At 47.6% G+C, this 19,439-nt stretch overlaps 1 protein-coding gene across 1 annotated transcript in view; it reads right to left on the bottom strand.

Annotated features, from left to right (window-relative positions):
• The window catches only part of LOC141021701 (uncharacterized), a 211,608-nt gene extending 195,818 nt beyond the window's left edge, over positions 1-15,790 (bottom strand). The window contains exon 1 of the mRNA XM_073497557.1: positions 15,037-15,790. Coding sequence (XP_073353658.1) covers positions 15,037-15,790 — 754 coding nt within the window. The remainder of the gene's footprint in view (positions 1-15,036) is intronic.
• Between the last annotated feature and the right edge of the window lie 3,649 nt (positions 15,791-19,439).

Consider the following 19,439-nt stretch of genomic DNA (forward strand, 5'->3'; position numbering starts at 1 on the left):
CACTCAAGTCGGCAATCTTCGGACTACTCCTCTTACGATGCAAGCCCCCCACGAGCTCCCTTTCCTCGACGTGATGATCCCCAAGATCGCCAAGCTCAAGAAAATCCATTCCAAGGCAATGGCTTACAAGACCGAGTCCGAGCACGTGAAAGGGCGCGACAACAAGCGCAAGAAGCAATGGAGCAAGAGCAAATACCTCCACAAGTGTAACGTCAACCACCTCAAGACGGTGATGCAATTCGACAAGCACAAGAGTGTCGTGAAGCACAAGCCCTCGAACGTGAAGCTCAAGCACTCGAAGCTCAATGCACACTCAACGAGGCCACTAGAGCCACCGAAGAGCGCAAACACCAAGTCCGTGAAAAAGAAGAACCACTTCGCCAAGCACGACAAGAAGAAGCCGCTCGACTTGAAGAGCAACAAGAAAGAAGAAACCAAGCGCACATGCCTCGTCCTCCTCCACAACAAGAGCGACATCACGAGGAACGAGCATTTGAGGACCTTCCTCCTTGTTAAGAGCAACATCAAAACCGCCACTACGACGAAGAACTCCGCTACGGCAAGCTCAAGTTCACCATGCCCAAGTTCTCCGGAAGCAATGATCCCAAAGAATATCTTTCATGGGCGTTGAAGGTGGACAAGATATTCCGTCTTCACAACTACGATGATGAAAAGAAGATCGCCATGGCCTCCCTCGAGTTTCAAGACTACGTCCTCATTTGGTGGGAACAAGTGATCGAACAACAATAAGCAAGAGGCGAACCACCAATCACAACTTGGATGCAAATGAAGGATGTCATGAGAGCTTGCTTCGTGCCTACACACTACACCCGTGATTTCTTCAAGAAGTTGCTACTCCTCACGCAAGGCACGAAGACGGTGGAAGAATACTACCAAGAAATGGAGGTAGCCATGATAAGAGCCAATGCCAAGGAAGATGACGAGCAAACTATGGCATGCTTCTTGAACGGCCTCAACCACCCAATCAAGCGAATTGCCGACTTCCAACCATACTCCAACCTTCTCGAGCTAGTTCATCAAGCGACCAAGGCTGAGCGACAAGTGCAAGATGACTTCAAATACGCCAAGTACTCGTCCAATACCAAAGGCTCCTACACTCAAGCTCCCGCGACATCCGCACCTCCTACCTCAACTAGAGCATCACCAAGTACCGGCGACAAGTCAAGTTCAAAGCAAGTTACGCCTTCCTCGACTCGTCCTCCGGCAAGCACCTACAAATCCAAGACTCCCTCATCTTCGGCGCCACCGAATGACCCCGTCAAGACAAGTCCTATCAAGTGCTTCACATGTGGTGGCCGAGGACACAAGTCCATCGAATGCACCAACAAGAGAACCGTGATCTTCAATGATGATGGCACATACGACTCCATGAGTGAAGAAGAAATGGAAGCCCTTGAGCACGTGGCCATGGACCAGCGCGTCAACGAAGATGAAGATGATCAAGTCTTTTGTGACAATGATTCAAGTCCCTCTCTCGTGGTATCCAAGGTCTTGATGCTCCAACACCACCAAGAAGAAGACCAACGGTGCCACATCTTCCACACCAAGGCTGGCATCAATGGGCGTTCCGTGAAAGTCATCATCGACGGAGGAAGTTGCCACAACTTGGCAAGTGAAGAGCTATGTTCCAAGCTGCAATTGGCTAAGAAAAACATCCTTGTCCCTACAAGGTGCAATGGTTGAGTGACTCCGGCACTATTCAAGTGGAGCATACGGTGCAAGTTTCTTTCAAGATCGGCGCCTATGAGGACACCTTGGAGTGCGACATGGTTCCTATGTCCGTGTGCCATCTTATCTTGGGAAGACCTTGGCAATTCGACCGAGGCGTCATCCATAATGGACATACAAACCACTATAGCTTCAAGATGAAGGGAAAGGAGTACGTGCTACGACCAATGTCACCAAGCCAAGTGATCGCCAACAAGCAAGCTTCCACACATCGGGGAGATACTAGTGAGAGAGTGAACCACTACAAGGAAAGTGAGCGCCACAAGCCCAAATTGAGTGACTCTTCGCCAAGAGAGAAAAACTTAGTCCTCTTAGCCACAAAAAGAGAGATGAGAGAAGTGTGTGAGAACCCATTGAGTGTCATCCACTATGTCCTACTATGCAAAGATGAGGTGGGAAAAACTAACACTCATAATCCTCTTCCTCTACTGTTCTCTAACTTGTTGCAGGAATTCGTGGATGTCTTTCCCGATGAGCTACCTCCTGGTCTTCCTCCTCTACCTGGCATTGAACATAGGATCGACATCATCCCCAGCGCTCCTCTTCCTAACAAGGCTCCATACCGTGTCAACCCCGAAGAACCTAAGGAGATCCAACGACAAGTACAACAACTCATCAACAATGGTCATGTACGTGAAAGCTTAAGTCCTTGTGCCATTCCGGTTATCCTTGTGCCTAAGAAAGATGGTAGTTTTCGCATGTGCTCTGATTGTAGACACATCAATGCTATCACCGTTCGTTGTAGGCACCTCATTCCTCGCCTTAATGATATGCCAGATGAGCTTAGCGGTGCCACCATTTTCTCAAAAATTGATCTTAAAATTGGCTATTACCAAATACGCATTCAAGAAGGTGATGAATGGAAAACCTCTTTTAAAACTAAATTTGGCTTATACGAGTGGTTAGTTATGCCTATGGGTTTATCGGAAGCTCCCGGTACTTTCATGCGTCTTATGCATTTCGTGCTTCGTCCATACATTGGAGTGTTTGTTGTGGTATACTTTGATGACATACTTGTATTTAGCTAATCCATCAATGATCATGTAAATCATGTTAGGGCCGTATTGCAAACTCTTTGCAAGGAACGTCCTTATGCCAACATGGAAAAATGCACTTCTGGTGTTGACAAACTTGTTTTCTTGGGTTTCGTTGTTTCTTCAAAGGGTGTTCATGTTGATGAGTCAAAATTGAAGCAATTAAAAGTTGGCCACAACCAACTAATTTGCAACAAGTGCGTAGATTTCTTGGCCTTGCGGGTTTCTATCGTCGCTTTGTGAAAGACTTTAGCACTATTGCCGCACCGTTCCATGCTTTGAGTAAGAAAAATGCACCCTTTGTTTGGGGACCTTTGCAATCTACCGCATTTGATGAGCTCAATCTTTGCTTACTTATGCTCCGATTCTTGCTTTACCTAACTTTGACAAAACTTTTGAGGTTCATTGTGATGCTAGTGGTAACGGAATTTGTGGAGTTTTGATGCAAGAAAAGCGAGTCATTGCATACTTTAGTGAAAAACTTTCTGGTGCCCAACTTAACTATCCCATCTAGCTATGACGAAGAATTGTATGCTTTAGTGCATGTGTTGCATGTTTGGGAGCATTATCTTCGCCCACATGAGTTTGTCATACATACCGATCATGAAACACTTAAGTACATTAAAGGCCAAACCAAGTTGAATAAATGTCATGCTAAATGGAGTGAATTTATTGAATCTTTCCCCTATGTGATCAAGTACATTAAGGGCAAAGAGAATGTTGTGGCGGATGCTCTTTCCTGCAAATGCATGTTAATTACTCAACTTGAATTGAATGTTGTTGGATTTGAACATATCAAAGATTTGTATGAGCATGATGTGACTTTTGATACTCCTTTTGCTAAGTGTGTGACGCATACATCTTGGGAACGATATTATATCAAAGATGGTTATCTAATGAGAGCTAACAAACTATGCATTCCTGAGTCTTCTCTTCGTTTATTACTTTTGCAAGAGGCTCATGGAGGCGGACTCATGGGACACTTTGGACGAGACAAGACTTTTTCCACGCTCTCCAATAACTACTTTTGGCCCAAGATGTTTCGCGATGTCTCACGCTTCACCAACCGATGCTCTACATGCCGCAAAGCTAAGTCACAATCTCAGTCCCATGGTTTACATATGCCACTACCTATTCCACATCAACCATGGGAAGATATTAGCATGGATTTTGTGCTTGGATTACCTAGGACCCAAAATGGCGAGGACTCTGTATTTGTTGTTGTGGACCAATTCTCTAAAATGGCTCATTTTATCCCATGCAATAAGATAGATGATGCTTCACATGTTGCAAATCTTTTTTGTAGGGAAATCTTGCGATTACACGGAGTGACAAAGACAATTGTGTCGGACCGAGATGTCAAGTTCTTAAGCTGCTTTTGGAAGATGTTATGCGCCAAGCTCGGAATCAAGCTACTCTTCTCCACGGCCTATCATCCTCAAACCGATGGCCAAATGGAAGTCACCAACCAGACGCTCTCCACCCTCCTACGCGTGTTGATCAAGAAGAACATCAAGGAGTGGGAGGAGTACTTACCCATCGCCGAGTACGCCTACAACCACGCAAGACACTCTACTACCGTAAAGTCCCCCTTCGAGGTTGTCTATGGCTTCAACCCTTTGTCACCATTGGACATCCTTCCTCTACCGCTACAAGAACGAGAAAACATGGACGCTAGCGCAAGAGCAACCTACCTCAAGAAGATGCATGAAGAAACACGTTCCACGATCGAGCGTCAAGTACACCGCCTCGCCTCCAAGCTCAACATCAACAAGTCATCGATGGTGTTCCAACCGGGTGATCTCGTATGGTTACATCTCCGGAAGGACCGCTTCCCCAAGGAGCGCAAGTCTAAGCTACTTCCGAGAGCCGATGGACCATTCACGGTGCTCGCACGCTACAATGACAACGCCTACAAGATCGACATTCCACGTGACAAGTACAACGTAAGCGACATCTTCAACGTCAAAGACTTGGCCAAGTACCATGGTGATGAAGATCATGATCCGTGGACGGATCTCTCCCAAGGGGGGCGATGATGCGGAGAATCCCTCGACCACCCGCACTGACACTCCATCACCACCGCAAGCACTAAGAGGACCAATGACAAGAGCACGGGCACACGCCATCGAGAACGAGGTCGATTCTTTCCTCTTCGAGTTTCGTTCGGATTCGCATGAGAATCAGGTTATACCTCATAAAGACATGTTATGCATTCTTAGATACCAAGGAGATGATCGTGAGAAGGAGAAGATGGAGACTCGAGCATCCACGGAGCAAGAGAAGGAGGAGGAGGACGAGAAGAACGAAGGAAAGGAGCTCCTGGACACCCCGGGTACCTGGACAAAAGGACCCTGTCGGTGTCAAAACCGGCGGATCTCGGGTAGGGGGTCCCGAACTGTGCGTCTAAGGTCGATGGTTGCAGGAGACGGGGGACACGAAGTTTACCCAGGTTCAGGCCCTCTCTATGGAGGTAATACCCTACTTCCTGCTTGATTGATCTTGATGAATATGAGTGTTACAAGAGTTGATCTACCACGAGATCATAATGGCTAAACCCTAGATGTCTAGCCTGTATGACTATGGTAATGAGTATATCCTTTCCGGACTACACCCTCCGGTTTATATAGACACCAGGGGAATCTAGGGTTACATAGAGTCGGTTATATAGGAAGGAATCTTCTTAGTCGGTCGCCAAGCTTGCCTTCCACGCCAAGGAGAGTCCCATCCAGACACGGGTACAGTCTTCAGCCTTCATGTCTTCACAGCCCACCAGTCCAGCCTATAGATAACAGGCCGGACGCCCGAGGACCCCTTAGTCCAGGACTCCCTCAGTAGCCCCTGAACATGGCTTCAATGACGAGGAGTCCGGCGCGCAGATTGTCTTCGGCATTGCAAGGCGGGTTCCCTTCTATCTGAACTCCAAGATAGTCTTCGGATGCGACGATAGTATCCGGACCTGTCCGGTCATAATTTCGAACCATTTTTCGTCTGTCGCTCCACGTTTCGAGACGCGGTTGCCATTGGCACGTCTTTTCAAAGAAGAGATCGTGTCCCCTTATTGCGGGACTCTCATCAATGCGGGCGTGGGCAATCCAACCGTGTCGTTTGCTCGGCCCTTCGCAATAGGCGAGTTTAAGGCGAGTGGGGAGGCGCTTGATATTTGCAGCCTTTATAAGGGGATAAGGATTCCCTTCCTTCACCCACACCCTTTCTCTCCTTCAGTCCTTCCGTCCTTGCAATATTTGATATGTTTGAATCGTGTTATTGCAGTCCGGCTCGGGACAGTTCTCCGCGATCTTCATCAGAAGGTTCGCTGGGCCCAAAGGAGAGGGTCAGTACGTCACCGCCAGCCTACTCCCCTTCAGCCAAGGGTGATGACAAGGAGGCGTCCCAAAGGGCCTCCTCAGGCCGGGGGAAGGCTCCGGAGATCGTCAGGGTGGCGCCACAGGATGACTCCCGGGCCGCCGGATATATGGGGGAAAAAGCCCCTACGGATACGGACTGTGCGGGACGAGTTCTACTCGACCCTCAGCCGGATTCTATTCCGGAGACCTATACGGCTCCGGAGTCCGGCAAACGGCCCTTCCCAAAAGGAGGGGGTGAGCTACCGGTGACCTCTGTCCAACCAGAGGCGTCGGATCGTCTACTGGGAGCGCTGCAAGGCGCCTCCATTGTGGATGAGCACCGTGCCCATATGGGTACGGTGATTGAAAGGGTTCAGTCCACCAAAAATGGACTGACCGAGGCCTGCACTAGCCTTGTAGCAGGCTTTGAGGTGAGTAATGTAATTGTAAAAGGAATATCTCAGCGTAGACAGTAGCCCTGATGCTCTGTTCGGTGTCCCTCAAGAAAAAACCGAACAGAGGATCAAAAATAATTATCGCAGGAGTCTAACAAAAAGGTGTCTATGTGAATAAGCAGGCCTCGTTGCGGGCTGCTACCGCTCAAACCGCGGAGGTCTCCGGACTAAAGCAGAAACTGTAGTGGGCCGAGGAAGAGCTCGGCCTCGTGAAGAAGCAGCTGGAGGATAGCCAAGGTATGCAGTAACCTGCGTGTATATTGAAGAATAAATTGTTCAAGCTGACTAAAGTGTCATGAACTTTATTAGGGGCCACGACCGAGGTGGCGGCCCTCAAGAAGGCGTTAGCCGAGGCCAAGGACAAAGTGGCCAAGGAACGCACCGCACGCGAGAAGCACGAGGCCCTGGTTAGCAAGGCCCAGCAAGAGCTCCAGGACGCCGTCGACAAGCTCGAGTCCTTAGAGAGCGATTTTAAGACGCAAGAGTCCGAACTTGCGAAGGCCCGTCAGAGCGCACAGGATGCCCGAGCCGAAGCCCAGAGCACCCTCCAAGAAATTCAGGCGGGTAAGTCCTTCGCTATGCAAAGCCAGTAGGCGAAGGAAACATTCCTTGTACTGACCCGAATTTGGGTTTTTCAAGGGCGTTTACGAATCTGCCGCGCAACATATCAGATGCTGCCGAGTTTTATCGAGCCGAAGAGGGGATGTCTACGGAGAAGCTATTCTGGTCTCAATATTTTGGACCAGAACATCCGGTGCCCTTTAGCGACCAGCTGAAACAGCTGGCCGAGCTGCACAGGTCGGCCGAGCTAGCCACGAAGGACCTGATAGTCCGAATGTGTCCTGCCGAGCCCGTACCCAGTAGCTACTTCGGACTTGTGAAGCGGCTCGTGAGTGCCTGCCCACGGCTCGAAGCCGTGAAGCGATCGGTCTGCATTGAAGGTGCACGGATGGCATTTGCCCGCGTCAAGACGCATTGGGCGAAGCTAGATGCCAAGAAGCTGGTGACCGAGGGGCCACCTGAGGGCAAGGAGCATCGTCGACCCGAGCTGTATTTTGATAGTGTCCTGGAGGGGTCCCGCCTGGTGGTGGAGCAATGTGCGAAGGATGTTATTTTCCCATGAAAACATTTGTATTAGCTTGTCCTGTAGGATGAAACGATGATGTTATGTAATATAATGCTTGTTATTTTTTTAAATTTTACCTCCTGTGCGGCCGTTTGTGAAATCTGAGGGTTGACCAGTCGTCGGCTTCTGCCCCCACGTAGGTAGTACGGGGGTGTTCGGGGTAAATCTAAACACTCTTTTCTCCATGTTTTGGTCCTTAAAGGAGGTGTTTAGCGCAACGAACAAGGCAATCAGACTATACGGCCTTTATGACCCTCACTTAGCCATAGGAGTTTGACAATGAAAATTTGGGCGAAGCCCCTGGTGTTCGGAAGGCTGAACTAGGGGCGCTATACACGCCTAATCGGAGAAACACCGATTCCTCGCGTAAAGCGGAAAAAATCGCTAAGGATTTGAGACCTCTCGAACAGCTGACCAGCTCTCGCCGCATCATGACAGTCAGTTTTCGGCTTTCTCTACTGAGGTGCTCGTCCGGAAGAACCGGGACACAATCGCAGTAGTTCTCCCTTTACTACCCTAGCCGATATAGCGGAACGTAAGGTAGTAAGCACAGGAGCCGGGCAACCCAACTATTGACGAAAGACATGATTCAGAGCTGATGCATATAATGCTATAAGTTCGGGGTGCCGAACTGGACTGTAAAAGTGTTCGGACTTTTGTTGCCGTAACTCAAGGCGTGATGAAGCCCCTGGCGCAGTAATACGTACCAGAGTGTACGTGTGCAATGAGTAGTAAATACAAAGGTAGGGAGACAGAGAAAATTAAATAATAAGCTGACGCTACCATTCATTTACCATTGTGGTGTTATTAATACGTCGAGGCATATTTGTACAAGTAATGCGATAAGCATGTAAGGCTATTTATTGTGCCAAGACCAAGGGTGAGCTGCGTACAGGTATGTAAAACAGGTATAGCAATCGTTAGCAGAGACCACCTGGGGATTCCCTTGTACGCCAGAGCTCCTTGCCTCCTTGGTGTGTTCTGCCCGCGGGTAGTCCGAATAGACCTCGAAAAGAAAAAACCTGAAATGAAAAGGAAAAGTAAAGGTCTGCGATTCCCAGGGTCAGTTGAGCCGCACTATGGATCGCGAGCTAGTTATGCCTCCATCAGCAGCCATGGGGTTTTGAGTGCGTAGTTATGTACGCGTGGTACGAATGCCACTGCATGAAGGGGGCTGGGGCGGAGTCCAGATTGCTAATCGAGCTCTTGACGAGCCGAGCTGTCCTGTTGCAGCGTTGTCCGGACCTTCTTAACGGTGTTCAGGGGCTCGGCAGCCGTATTATGGTTCTGTTTGAGAAGGCCGCTCTGTGCTTCTGCTGCTAGGGCGGCTATGTGCTCCTCTGTACGAAGGGAGCGTTCTGTATTTCCATTGACTGTTATGACGCCGCGTGGACTGGGCATCTTGAGCTTGAGATAAGCATAGTGTGGCACCGCGTTGAATCTAGCAAACACGGTTCATCCGAGCAGTGCGTGGTAGCTGCTGCGGAAGGGGACGATATCAAAGATTTGCTCTTCGCTTCGGAAGTTGTCCGGAGAACCGAAGATCACCTCCAGCGTTGTTGAGCCCGTGCAACGGGCCTCTACGCCTGGTATGACTCCTTTAAAGGTGGTCTTTGTAGGTTTGTTCGTGAGGGATTAATGCCCATTTTGCGCACTATATCCTGATAGAGCAGGTTGAGGCTGCTACCCCCGTCCATTAGGACTCGTGTGAGGTGAAATCCGTCGATGACTGGGTTGAGGACCAGTGCGGCCGAACCGCCATGACGGATACTAGTTGGATGATCTCGACAATCAAAGGTGATCGGGAATGACGACCATGGATTGAATTTTGGGACGATTGGCTCTACCGCATAGATGTCCCTGAGTGCGCGCTTGGGCTCCCTTTTGGGGATGTGTGTAGCATATATCATATTCACCGTTTTGACTTGAGGGGGAAACTTTTTCTGTCCTCCAGTGTTCGGCTGTCGGGGCTCTTCGTCGTCGTCCTTGCTTTGCGATCCCGTTTTCTTGCTTTCGGCATTTGACTTGCTGGCTTGCTTGAAAACCCGGCAATCTCTGTTGGTATGATTGGCTTCTTTGTCTGGGGTGCCATGTATCTGGCACGGACGATTGAGTATGTAGTCCAAGATGGATGGTCCCTCGCTGTTCCTTTTATAAGGCTTCTTCCGCTGGCCGGACTTGGAGCCACTGAATCCGGCGTGAACTGCCGTGTCATCGGTGTTATCGCCTTTACTTCGGCGTTTGTGTTTATTGCGCCGGAGCTTGCCGGTGCTGCCTTTTGGCCTCAGAGGGGCCTGCCTCGTTGGCTGTGTTTGTACTACGAGCCAGCCAACTATCCTCACTCGCGCAAAAGCGGGTCATGAGTGTCGCGAGGGCTGCCATAGACTTCGGCTTTTCTTGGCCGAGGTGGCGGGCAAGCCATTCGTCGCGGATGCTGTGTTTGAAGACCGCTAGGGCTTCGGCATCAGGACAGTCAACGATCTGGTTATTTTTGGTTAGGAACCTAGTCCAGAATTTTCTGGCTGATTCTCCAGGTTGTTGAACTATATGACTTAAGTCATCAGCGTCTGGTGACCGGACATAAGTACCTTGGAATTTGTCAAGAAAAGCTTCTTCCAAGTCCTCCCAACTGCCGATGGAATTTTCGGGCAGGCTATTTAACCACTGTCTAGCTGGCCCTTTTAGTTTTAGTGGGAGGTATTTGATGGCGTGGAGGTCGTCTCCTCGGGCCATATGAATGTGTAAAATCCTCGATCCATACCGCGGGATCGGTTGTTCCGTCGTATGATTCGATATTGATGGGCTTGAACCCCTCGGGGAATTCGTGATCCAGTACTTCATCTGTGAAGCAGAGGGGGTGTGCGGTGCCTCTATATCAGGCCGCGTCACGGCGCACCTCCGATGAAGTCCGTCTACGGTTATCGGCCCAGGCGTGACTAGGTTTGTCGCGTCCGAATAGGTAACCGTCATCCCGAGTCGGGAAGCGTCTCGCGATCCGTAGATTGATCTGGTGTGTCCTGCTCTACTGTCCAGGTCCTGCCGAAGGTTGTATGTATGGTCCCGAGCTGTCCTGTCTCTGTTTTTACGAGGCGGTGGGGCGGGCTGTTGTTCGGCCTGAGTTGCCGTTTTATCCCGACCGCGGGGTGGTCGGTCCGCCGGACTATCCCGACCACACGGTGGTCATTCCGCATTGCGCGAGGGAGGTATGGGATCTGGTGCCTCCTCATCGAACTGAGGTAGCAGTCTGCGCTTCGGGTAACTCTTGGCTGGGCGCTTGAGGCAGTATTCTTCGGCTGCCAGGACATCGGTCCATCTGTCAATGAGTAGGTCTTGATCGGCTTGGAGCTGCTGCTGCTTTTTCTTCAGGCTTCTTGCAGTAGCTATTAGCTGGCGCTTGAAGCGCTCCTGCTCAAGGGGTGCCTCAGGCACGATGAAATCCTCGCTGCCGAGGCTCTCCTCATCCTCGGAGAGTGGTATCGTCTGTCCGGGTCATTGGGCGCGGCCTGTTGATCAGGGTTAACTTGCCCGTTGTCTTGTTTCTCCTGTTCGGATGTTGCTCCAACAGGGTCTTCATTATTTTTGGCTTCGTCCGAAGTACTATTTTCTCCGGTGCCAGTGTTACCATCTTTGGAGCGACGCGGCTTAGAACGACGTTTAGGGCGCCGGTGCTTGGACTGTGTCTCAGAAGTTTTATTCGTAACTGGGTCTTCTTTGCCATCGTCGCTAGCTTTTTTAGGTGTGTCAACCATGTACACATCATACAAAGAGGTGGCCGTCCAACGTCCAGTGAATGGCGAGTCTTGGCCTTGCTCCTTGTCGGCATCGTCATCCATACCATCGATGTCTTCGGAGCCATAATCAAGCACGTCGGTTAAGTCATCGACGGTGGCTATGAAGTGGGTGGCGGGCGGGAAGCAAAATTCCCCATCATCAGCCTCTAGTTCAAACCGAACATAGTTCAGCTATGAGTCCTTCTCCAAGGACAAATTCTTTAAAGAGCTTAGCACATCACCCAAAGGTGAGTGCTGGAAGATGTCTGCGGCGCTGAATTCGAAAATCGATAACCGATCTAGCTCAGTGTCCGCACGCGTACATGGTCCGGAACTTATAACCGGAGACGAGTCTGGAGTTCCGTTGTGTAGGATCGAAAGTATGTCTAGAGGGGGGGGTGATTAGGCTACTTGACCAAATAAAAATCTAGCCTTTTCCCAATTTTAGTTCTTGGCAGATTTTAGCAACTTAGCACAAGTCAAGCAATCAACCTACACATGCAATTCTAAGAGTATAGCAGCGGAATGTAAAACAATTGCATATGAAGGTAAAGGGATGAGTTTGAGGGAGAAAACGCAATGTTGACACGGAGATTTTTTATCCGTGGTTCCGATAGGTGGTGCTATCGTACATCCACATTGAAGGAGACTTCAACCCACGAAGGGTAACGGTTGCGCGAGTCCACGGAGGGCTCCACTCACGAAGGGTCCATGAAGAAGCAACCTTGTCTATCCCACCATGGCCGTCGCCCACGAAGGACTTGCCTCACTAGGGTAGATCTTCACGAAGTAGGCGATCTCCTTGCCCTTACAAACTCCTTGGTTCAACTCCACAATCTTGACGGAGGCTCCCAAGTGACACCTAGCCAATCTAGGAGACACCACTCTCCAAGAAGTAACAAATGGTGTGTTGATGATGAACTCCTTGCTCTTGTGCTTCAAATGATAGTCTCCCCAACACTCAACTCTCTCTCACAGGATTTGGATTTGGTGGAAAGAAGATTTGAGTGGAAAGCAACTTGGGGAAGGCTAGAGATCAAGATTTATGTGGTTGGAATGGAATATCTTGACCTCAACACAAGTGTAGGTGGTTCTCTCTCAGAAAATATGTGTTGGAAGTGTAGGCATGTTCTGATGGCTCTCTCCACGAATGAAGAGTGGGTGGAGGGGTATATATAGCCTCCACACAAAATCTAACCGTTACACACAAATCACCAAACTCGGTGGGACCGATTCAAAGAACTCGGTCAGACCGATTTGGTTCATAATGTGACCGTTAGGTGTTTCGGTGGGACCGACACGTCAACTCGGTGGGACCGATATCATTAGGGTTAGGGCATAACGTAATCTCGGTGAGATCGATTACACAAACTCGGTGAGACCGATTTTGGTAATAGGCTAACAGAGAGTTGGTCAGGCAAACTCGGTGGGACCGATTCGCTCATCTCGGTTCGACCGAAACGTTACGAAAAGGAAACAGAGTGTTTGCATTGCAATCTCGGTGGGACCGATCGCTCATCTCGGTTTGACCAGAATGTTACGAAGGGAAACATAGAGATTACAATCCCATCTCGGTGAGACCGAGATCCCTATCGGTGAGACCGAAAAGCCTAGGGTTTCTGGCAGTGGCTATGTCAACTGAACTCGGTGGCTCCGGGTATGAAATTTTGGTGGCGCCGAGTTGGACTTTTTGGTTTGGGACATATGTGGATATGAGAAAGTAGTGGAGGGTTTTGCAGCATATCACTAAGCATTTTGAGCAAGAACCTCATTAAGCAACACCTCATCCCTTCTTAATAGTATTGGCTTTTCCTATAGACTCAATGTGATCTTGGATCACTAAAATAGAAAATGTAGAGTCTTGTGCTATGACATTGAGCCAATCTTTTTTCCTTAGCATTTTGAAGGGTCCACTTTCTAATCCATGCCATGCAATCATTGAGCTTTCCTGAAATATTCATCTTGGAATAGCATTAGCTCAATGAGCTATATGTTGTTAGGAATTACCAAAACCACCCAGGGATAGTTGCACTTTCAATCTCCCCCTTTTTGGTAATTGATGACAACATATAGATCAAAGCTTCGACAAATGATAAATAGGATTGAAAAACATCGTCGCTTTGAGAAGTATGTGATAAGCAAGAGCTCCCCCTATATTTGTGCATTATTTAAAATTTGCTTCTGAATGCAAATGCACAATCGATTAGGATCATGGGTTACTCTTCCATGTCACATACATCTTGGTGGAGCGCTCAAAATGATAGAGATTAAAACACATGCACTCATCACCAAGCAAAGTGAATGATCATAAGAGGATATAAAGATAATATCATCCAACAAGCATTAATGGTAGCATATGATCAAACACATGATCAAAGAAGTATCTCACAAGGACATAAAGTAGTATCTCACACAAGCACACAATAAAGTTTCAACCAAAATAGCAAGAGAGAATAAAAAGGCAACACTCTCTCTCGAAGCCTATGATCTATACATTCTTCTCCCCCTTTGGCAACAAGTTACCAAAAAGTTCAAAAATGCATAATGCTAAATGACTCTCGGGCTTGATCTTCGGTAGGAGGTGTTGAGAGAACTCCAAGGACGAAGGCTTCAGATGAAGTAGGTGGAGCTGGTGGAGTAGCTGCTGGAGGTGGAACTGGAGCTGTAGCTGCTGGTGCTGATGTTGTATCTCTAGTGTCTGTCACTGGCACTGCAGCAGATCTTTGTCCTCTGGGCACTCTGGAAAACGCATATGTGGTAGACTTGCCCTTCTTCTCCTCTGCTTCCTCCTGGAACTGCTCAACTGCAGTTTGGATCTCTGTCACCTTGACATCAAGGTCATAGAATTTTGTCTCAATGATCCTCTCCAGACTCTCCTGGTTCTTGATCAGGGTGGCCAAGCCCTTCTCAATCCTCAGGGTGGAACGGATCAGATATCCAAGCTGGTCTTGCTTGCTCTTCAAGAATACCTGAGATTCCTCCTCTACTGTTGGCATCTTTGCAGCCTTCTCTGCCTTAGCCTTCTCTCTTTCCTCATGTGCTTGAGTTGAAGATGGTTCATTATCATTCATCACCACTGTGTTATCTTCAAATTCAAGGTAGATGGGCAGGTGCTCCTTATCCAAAATGTATTTGCCTTTTCCCATCTTTGAGTTGATGAGCTCCTGAATTTGTGGGGCATACCCACAGCTTCTCTTCTGGGCAGCAGCAGTCCTTTTGATTGTCTCAACAATCAGGCTCATGACTTTGAACTTCTGTGGGACATCAAATATATGCAACAAGTTGATGGCATGTCTCTGATCATCTTGTGATCACCTGACTTGGGTAGAAGTGTGTGCCTTAAGATCCAGTTGATTGTTGGTAGACCAGACAAAAAGTAGTGAACAGATCCAAACTTATGTGTATCCAAGGAAGCATCTGGGATCTCTTTGTACATGTTGGCCATAGTGTTGTGGTCTTTCTTTTTCTCTGCATAGATATCCAAGTCATCCTCATGTTCCACAGGAGCATTGATAAGCTTGGCCTATTCCTCAACTGTAGACTGGTACCTAGTACCCTCGGACATCCACATTATCCTTCCATCTGGATAGAAGTGGGCAGTGGAGTAGAACTGCATGATGAGCTCATCATTCCACTTGGTGAGCTTCTGGGCAACAAAAGTGTCAACTCCACATGCCTGGAATCTATCAAGCACACCAGGGAAGTGATCCTCATTCTCCTTGATAAACTCCCAGTCAACCCACCTCATGTCACACACAATGGGCTTCCTGTCAAGCAGAACTATCTCATAGAAGTCCTGCTGTTCCTTAGTGTGAAACCTATAGTCCACAGCAGTCCTTCTCCTGATAGCATATGGATCCGACTGCCTCCATAGTCTCAATCCTGTATCCTTACTGATTTTCATGTTCTCTGCAACTGGGTGTGCATCAGTGTGGTCAGGGATCTTGGGTTTCAGGTTCCTCAATACAAAAGAGTCATCTTCTTCTTCAGCAGCAGCTTCAGGCACTGGGGCCTTGTTCTTCTCTTCAGCAGGGATGTTCCTAGTGCTCCTCTTGGGTTTAGTCTTTGGAGCTGGAGCAGCAACCTTGGGATCAGGTTTGGGCTTAGATGGAGCAGCCCCTGATTTGATTGCATCCCCCATAAGCTTTTGAGCTTTGGGTGCTGGTGCAGCATCCTCTTCCTCTTCTTGTTCAGAATCAATCCTCATAGAGGGCTTGCCAAGAACTCTGGCAGTAGTGGTTCTGGCCCTCTTCTTCTTCTTCTTATCTTCACCAGCTGCCTCTTCCTCGGACTCAATGGTGAACTTCATAGTTTCACCCGTGGCAACTTTTCTTGGCTTAGACATGGGCTGTCTTATTGCTGGAGCCTTTGTTTTCATACCAGGCTTTGTTGCAGCAGCTGTGCCATACTCTTTCTTCAGCACCTTTTTCTTTGAAGTGGCTTCATCTTCAACTGCCACATAGTCTTCATCCTCAGAGTCAGAATTCCTCTTCTTCCTTGTCCTGGTGGCAGCCTTTGGCAAATTGCTGGGAGTGCTCCTGCTGCCATCATCATAACTGCTGGAGGGATCTGAACCCTCACTCATCTCCACCTGCTGTTCAGACTTGTTCTGGCTGTCACTCTGGTCAGACATCTTTGCAAACTCTCTGATAGCAGACCATGTGAATAGATTATAGATGAGGTAGAGAAGATGAGCATCACAAAGTACAGGAGTTTTGCAAAATAGATTACTTAAAAACGTAGTTTTAGTTCTTCACAGAAAGCATTTCGGAGCTACCGATTTGTAAACTCAGTGACACCGAAGCAGCTTTTGGAACCTAAACTACTGAACTCGGTCAGACCGAGTCACAGTTTGGTGGTACCGAGACAGCTAGGGTTTCACAGAGAATCGAACTCGGTCACACCGATTTGCAATTTTCGGTCAGACCGAAAATGCAAGGGCTCTGGCCTAAGCCAAATCGGTGAGACCGATTTCTACAACTCGGTCAGTCCGAGATGAATTCGGCGGAGATCTAACCCTAAATTTTCAAATCAAAACTAATCTACGGGATGTTTTCGCTGGACAGGATGATTTCAATCATGGCAAGAATCATGGCAAAGCAATGTGCTAAGAATCAGAGTTAAGGATTAGCACAAAGTTCACGTTCGTAGCCTAGTTCGGCGGCGAACTAGCTACGGCAGCAACGGCGGGGCAGATTGCCGTTGACGGCGGCGGAGACCAGCGGCGGGAGGTCGCTGGCGACGAGAGGACGATCCAGAGACCCGAAGAGGTAGAGCAGGTTATGCGCGGGCGAGGAGGTTCGGAAATTTTTCCTAAATTTGGCCCGTCGGTATATATAACCCGACCCTGTCGGTGTGACCGAGTGGAACGACTCGGTGGCACCGAGATGCAAAACTGCAAGCAGTTACTGCAACTCGGTGTGACCGAAAGGTTCTAATCGGTTGCACCGAGATTAAAAACCCTAGATCAACTTAGTGATCTCGGTAGGACCGAAAGGGATGAATCAGTCAGACCGAGAGGCACAAAGAGGTTTTGGAGGTTTAAGTCTATGACGAATCGGGAACTCCGAGTGCTCCTCACATAGAGTGGTTCGAATCTGACTTGATCAAACTTTGTGATGTAGCATGAATAGAGTTTGAGACGAGGAAAGCATAGATAGCTAGAGGGAGTTCTTAGGCATTCTTGTCCATCCATTTGGCAAAACAGAAAAAGCCAAACAATCAAAACAACAAATGGATGTCCTCGAATGAGTAAAATATGCATTCAACATGCTCACACAATTAAAATGGCAAATGAAATATGTGACAAAGCATGCACAAACACTCTAGCATCTATCAAGCAATTTGGCGATGACTAGGTCATCTATATATGAGTATATTGACTTAGGAGTCAAATGAGAACATTTGATCATAGGTCATACTCATCATTTAAGTACAAGTGGGGTTACCACTTTTACATAAAGCATTGTTGTGTTCACACCATTATAGTTGCTTTAGCTCAATTGATTGGAGTAAAGCTCCCCTAGATGTGATATCCCCCCTAAGAGGGATGAACTAACCTTGGGTTTTGTCGATGATGATTTCATGTAGGTGTTGAAGATGTAGATGCTCGATGTTGTTGTAGATCATTCGGAGCAATCCTTTGGAGTGAGTTGCACTTTCAATACCTACACGGGTTAGTCCCACAAGGAACAAACAAGGATATCCATAGACATAGAGTGATGTATACACAAGATGATGTCCATGAAAGCATTAGGTTACCTTGTCCCTTGTCTTACCAACAAGAGGGTTTGTGACTCCTTGAACTAGTGCAAGATATGGAAGTTGTTTGCACTTGTCCTTGCCAAAATGATAAGAGTGAAGTATGTTGGCGGAGTCATCCTCAAGATCTTTCTAGTTCTTCTTCTTCGGGATCCACGCCATCTTGATGGGAATCATTGGAGTCGTAGTCGTACTTGCTGAAGTAGAACTTGATGTAGTCTTGGGAACCCACTTGACCAAGGCCTTAGGTGCTTCTTCAAATGCATCAATTTCCTCTTGAAGCTTGTCCTTGCCTTTTTGCTTGTGGTCTTGTGGTGGAAGATCATCTTGAGCTTGTGTCCCTTTGAAAGAAGTAGGATCATACTTCTCTTGTTGAGGAACAAACTTCGTCTTGGGGTATTGATCTTCTTCCCACTCAACTCCATTGGCATTGAACTTTTGTTCAAAACCAACACCTTGATTCTTCCGGTGTCTTCCTTGCTTGCGTACAATTTCCTCAAATTGCTTACTTCCGGCAAGGCTCTTGTAAACACATTTCTCTATAATTCCCTTCAATAAGCTATTTTCTTGCTCAAGTGTAACTTGGCTAAGAGAATCATTAGTGGAATCAAGAGAACTACTAGAAGCAACAACATTGGATTTAGCATGATTGTTGTTACTACTAGATGAAGCATCTTTCTTGTTCTTGTTGCTAGATTTAACTTGTGGCATGTAAGTAGACAAGAGTAAACGCTTGGCAATGTAAGAAGAACTTTTCTTGCGAAGATCATCATTGATTACTTTTAAAAACTCATGCTGTTTCTCAAGGTTAAGCTTTTCAAAGCGTAGCTTATCACGAGTCTTCAAAAGTTCTCGATGATCTTCCAAGGTAGTTTCATGAGCTAACTTAAGAGTGTTTAGTTCTTTAGTTAGACACTCAATCTCCTTCTTATCATCGTCATTCGTTTTATCTTGATTATCATGATTAATTGACGTTTCATCATAGTTTTCATCACTAGAGTTGTCAACAAGTAAATCATCATCACCTAGCAAATCATCTTCATCACTATTGAAATCAACATACTCGGGATGTGTTACCTTTGGACCTTTGGCCATGAAGCATCTTCCAATTCCTTCATTTGGTGAGTCAAATATGTCGTAGGAGTTGGTTGACACAAGTGCTAGACCGGCACCACCTTCATCTTGAGTATATTCGGAGTCGGAGTGATAACTTCTTTCGGAGTGATTGTCGGAGTCGGAGCCGGATACCCATTCACCAACATGAGCTGATGTCTTCTTTTTGTGTAGCTCCTTGTTGACTTTTCCTTCCTTTCCGAGTCCTTGCTTCTCCGAGAGGGTTTTTGTTCATAACTATCATCTCTACTCCTCCTTTCTCTTGGTGGTGATTCTTCTCTTCTACTTCTTCTTTTGGGAGAATCTTCTCTTCTTTTGTAGGGGGGGCGTACACTCATTAGAGTAGTGTCCGGGTCTTCCACAATTGTAGCAATTACGCTCACGACTAGAAGATCTTTTGTCATTGTAGGACCTTGACTTGGAACTTCTTTCTTTGCTTCCACTCTTGTAGAACTTGCTGAACTTCTTCACCAGTAGGCTCAATTCTTCATTGAAGGTTTGTTTCTCACTTGATGATGTGGGAGCATCACACGAGGCTTTGTAAGCACCACTTGACTTGTTGTGAAGCTCTTCCTTATCCTTGA

This window comes from Aegilops tauschii, chromosome 4 (genome assembly GCF_002575655.3).
Source record: "Aegilops tauschii subsp. strangulata cultivar AL8/78 chromosome 4, Aet v6.0, whole genome shotgun sequence".
In the NCBI taxonomy this organism is placed as follows: domain Eukaryota; kingdom Viridiplantae; phylum Streptophyta; class Magnoliopsida; order Poales; family Poaceae; genus Aegilops; species Aegilops tauschii.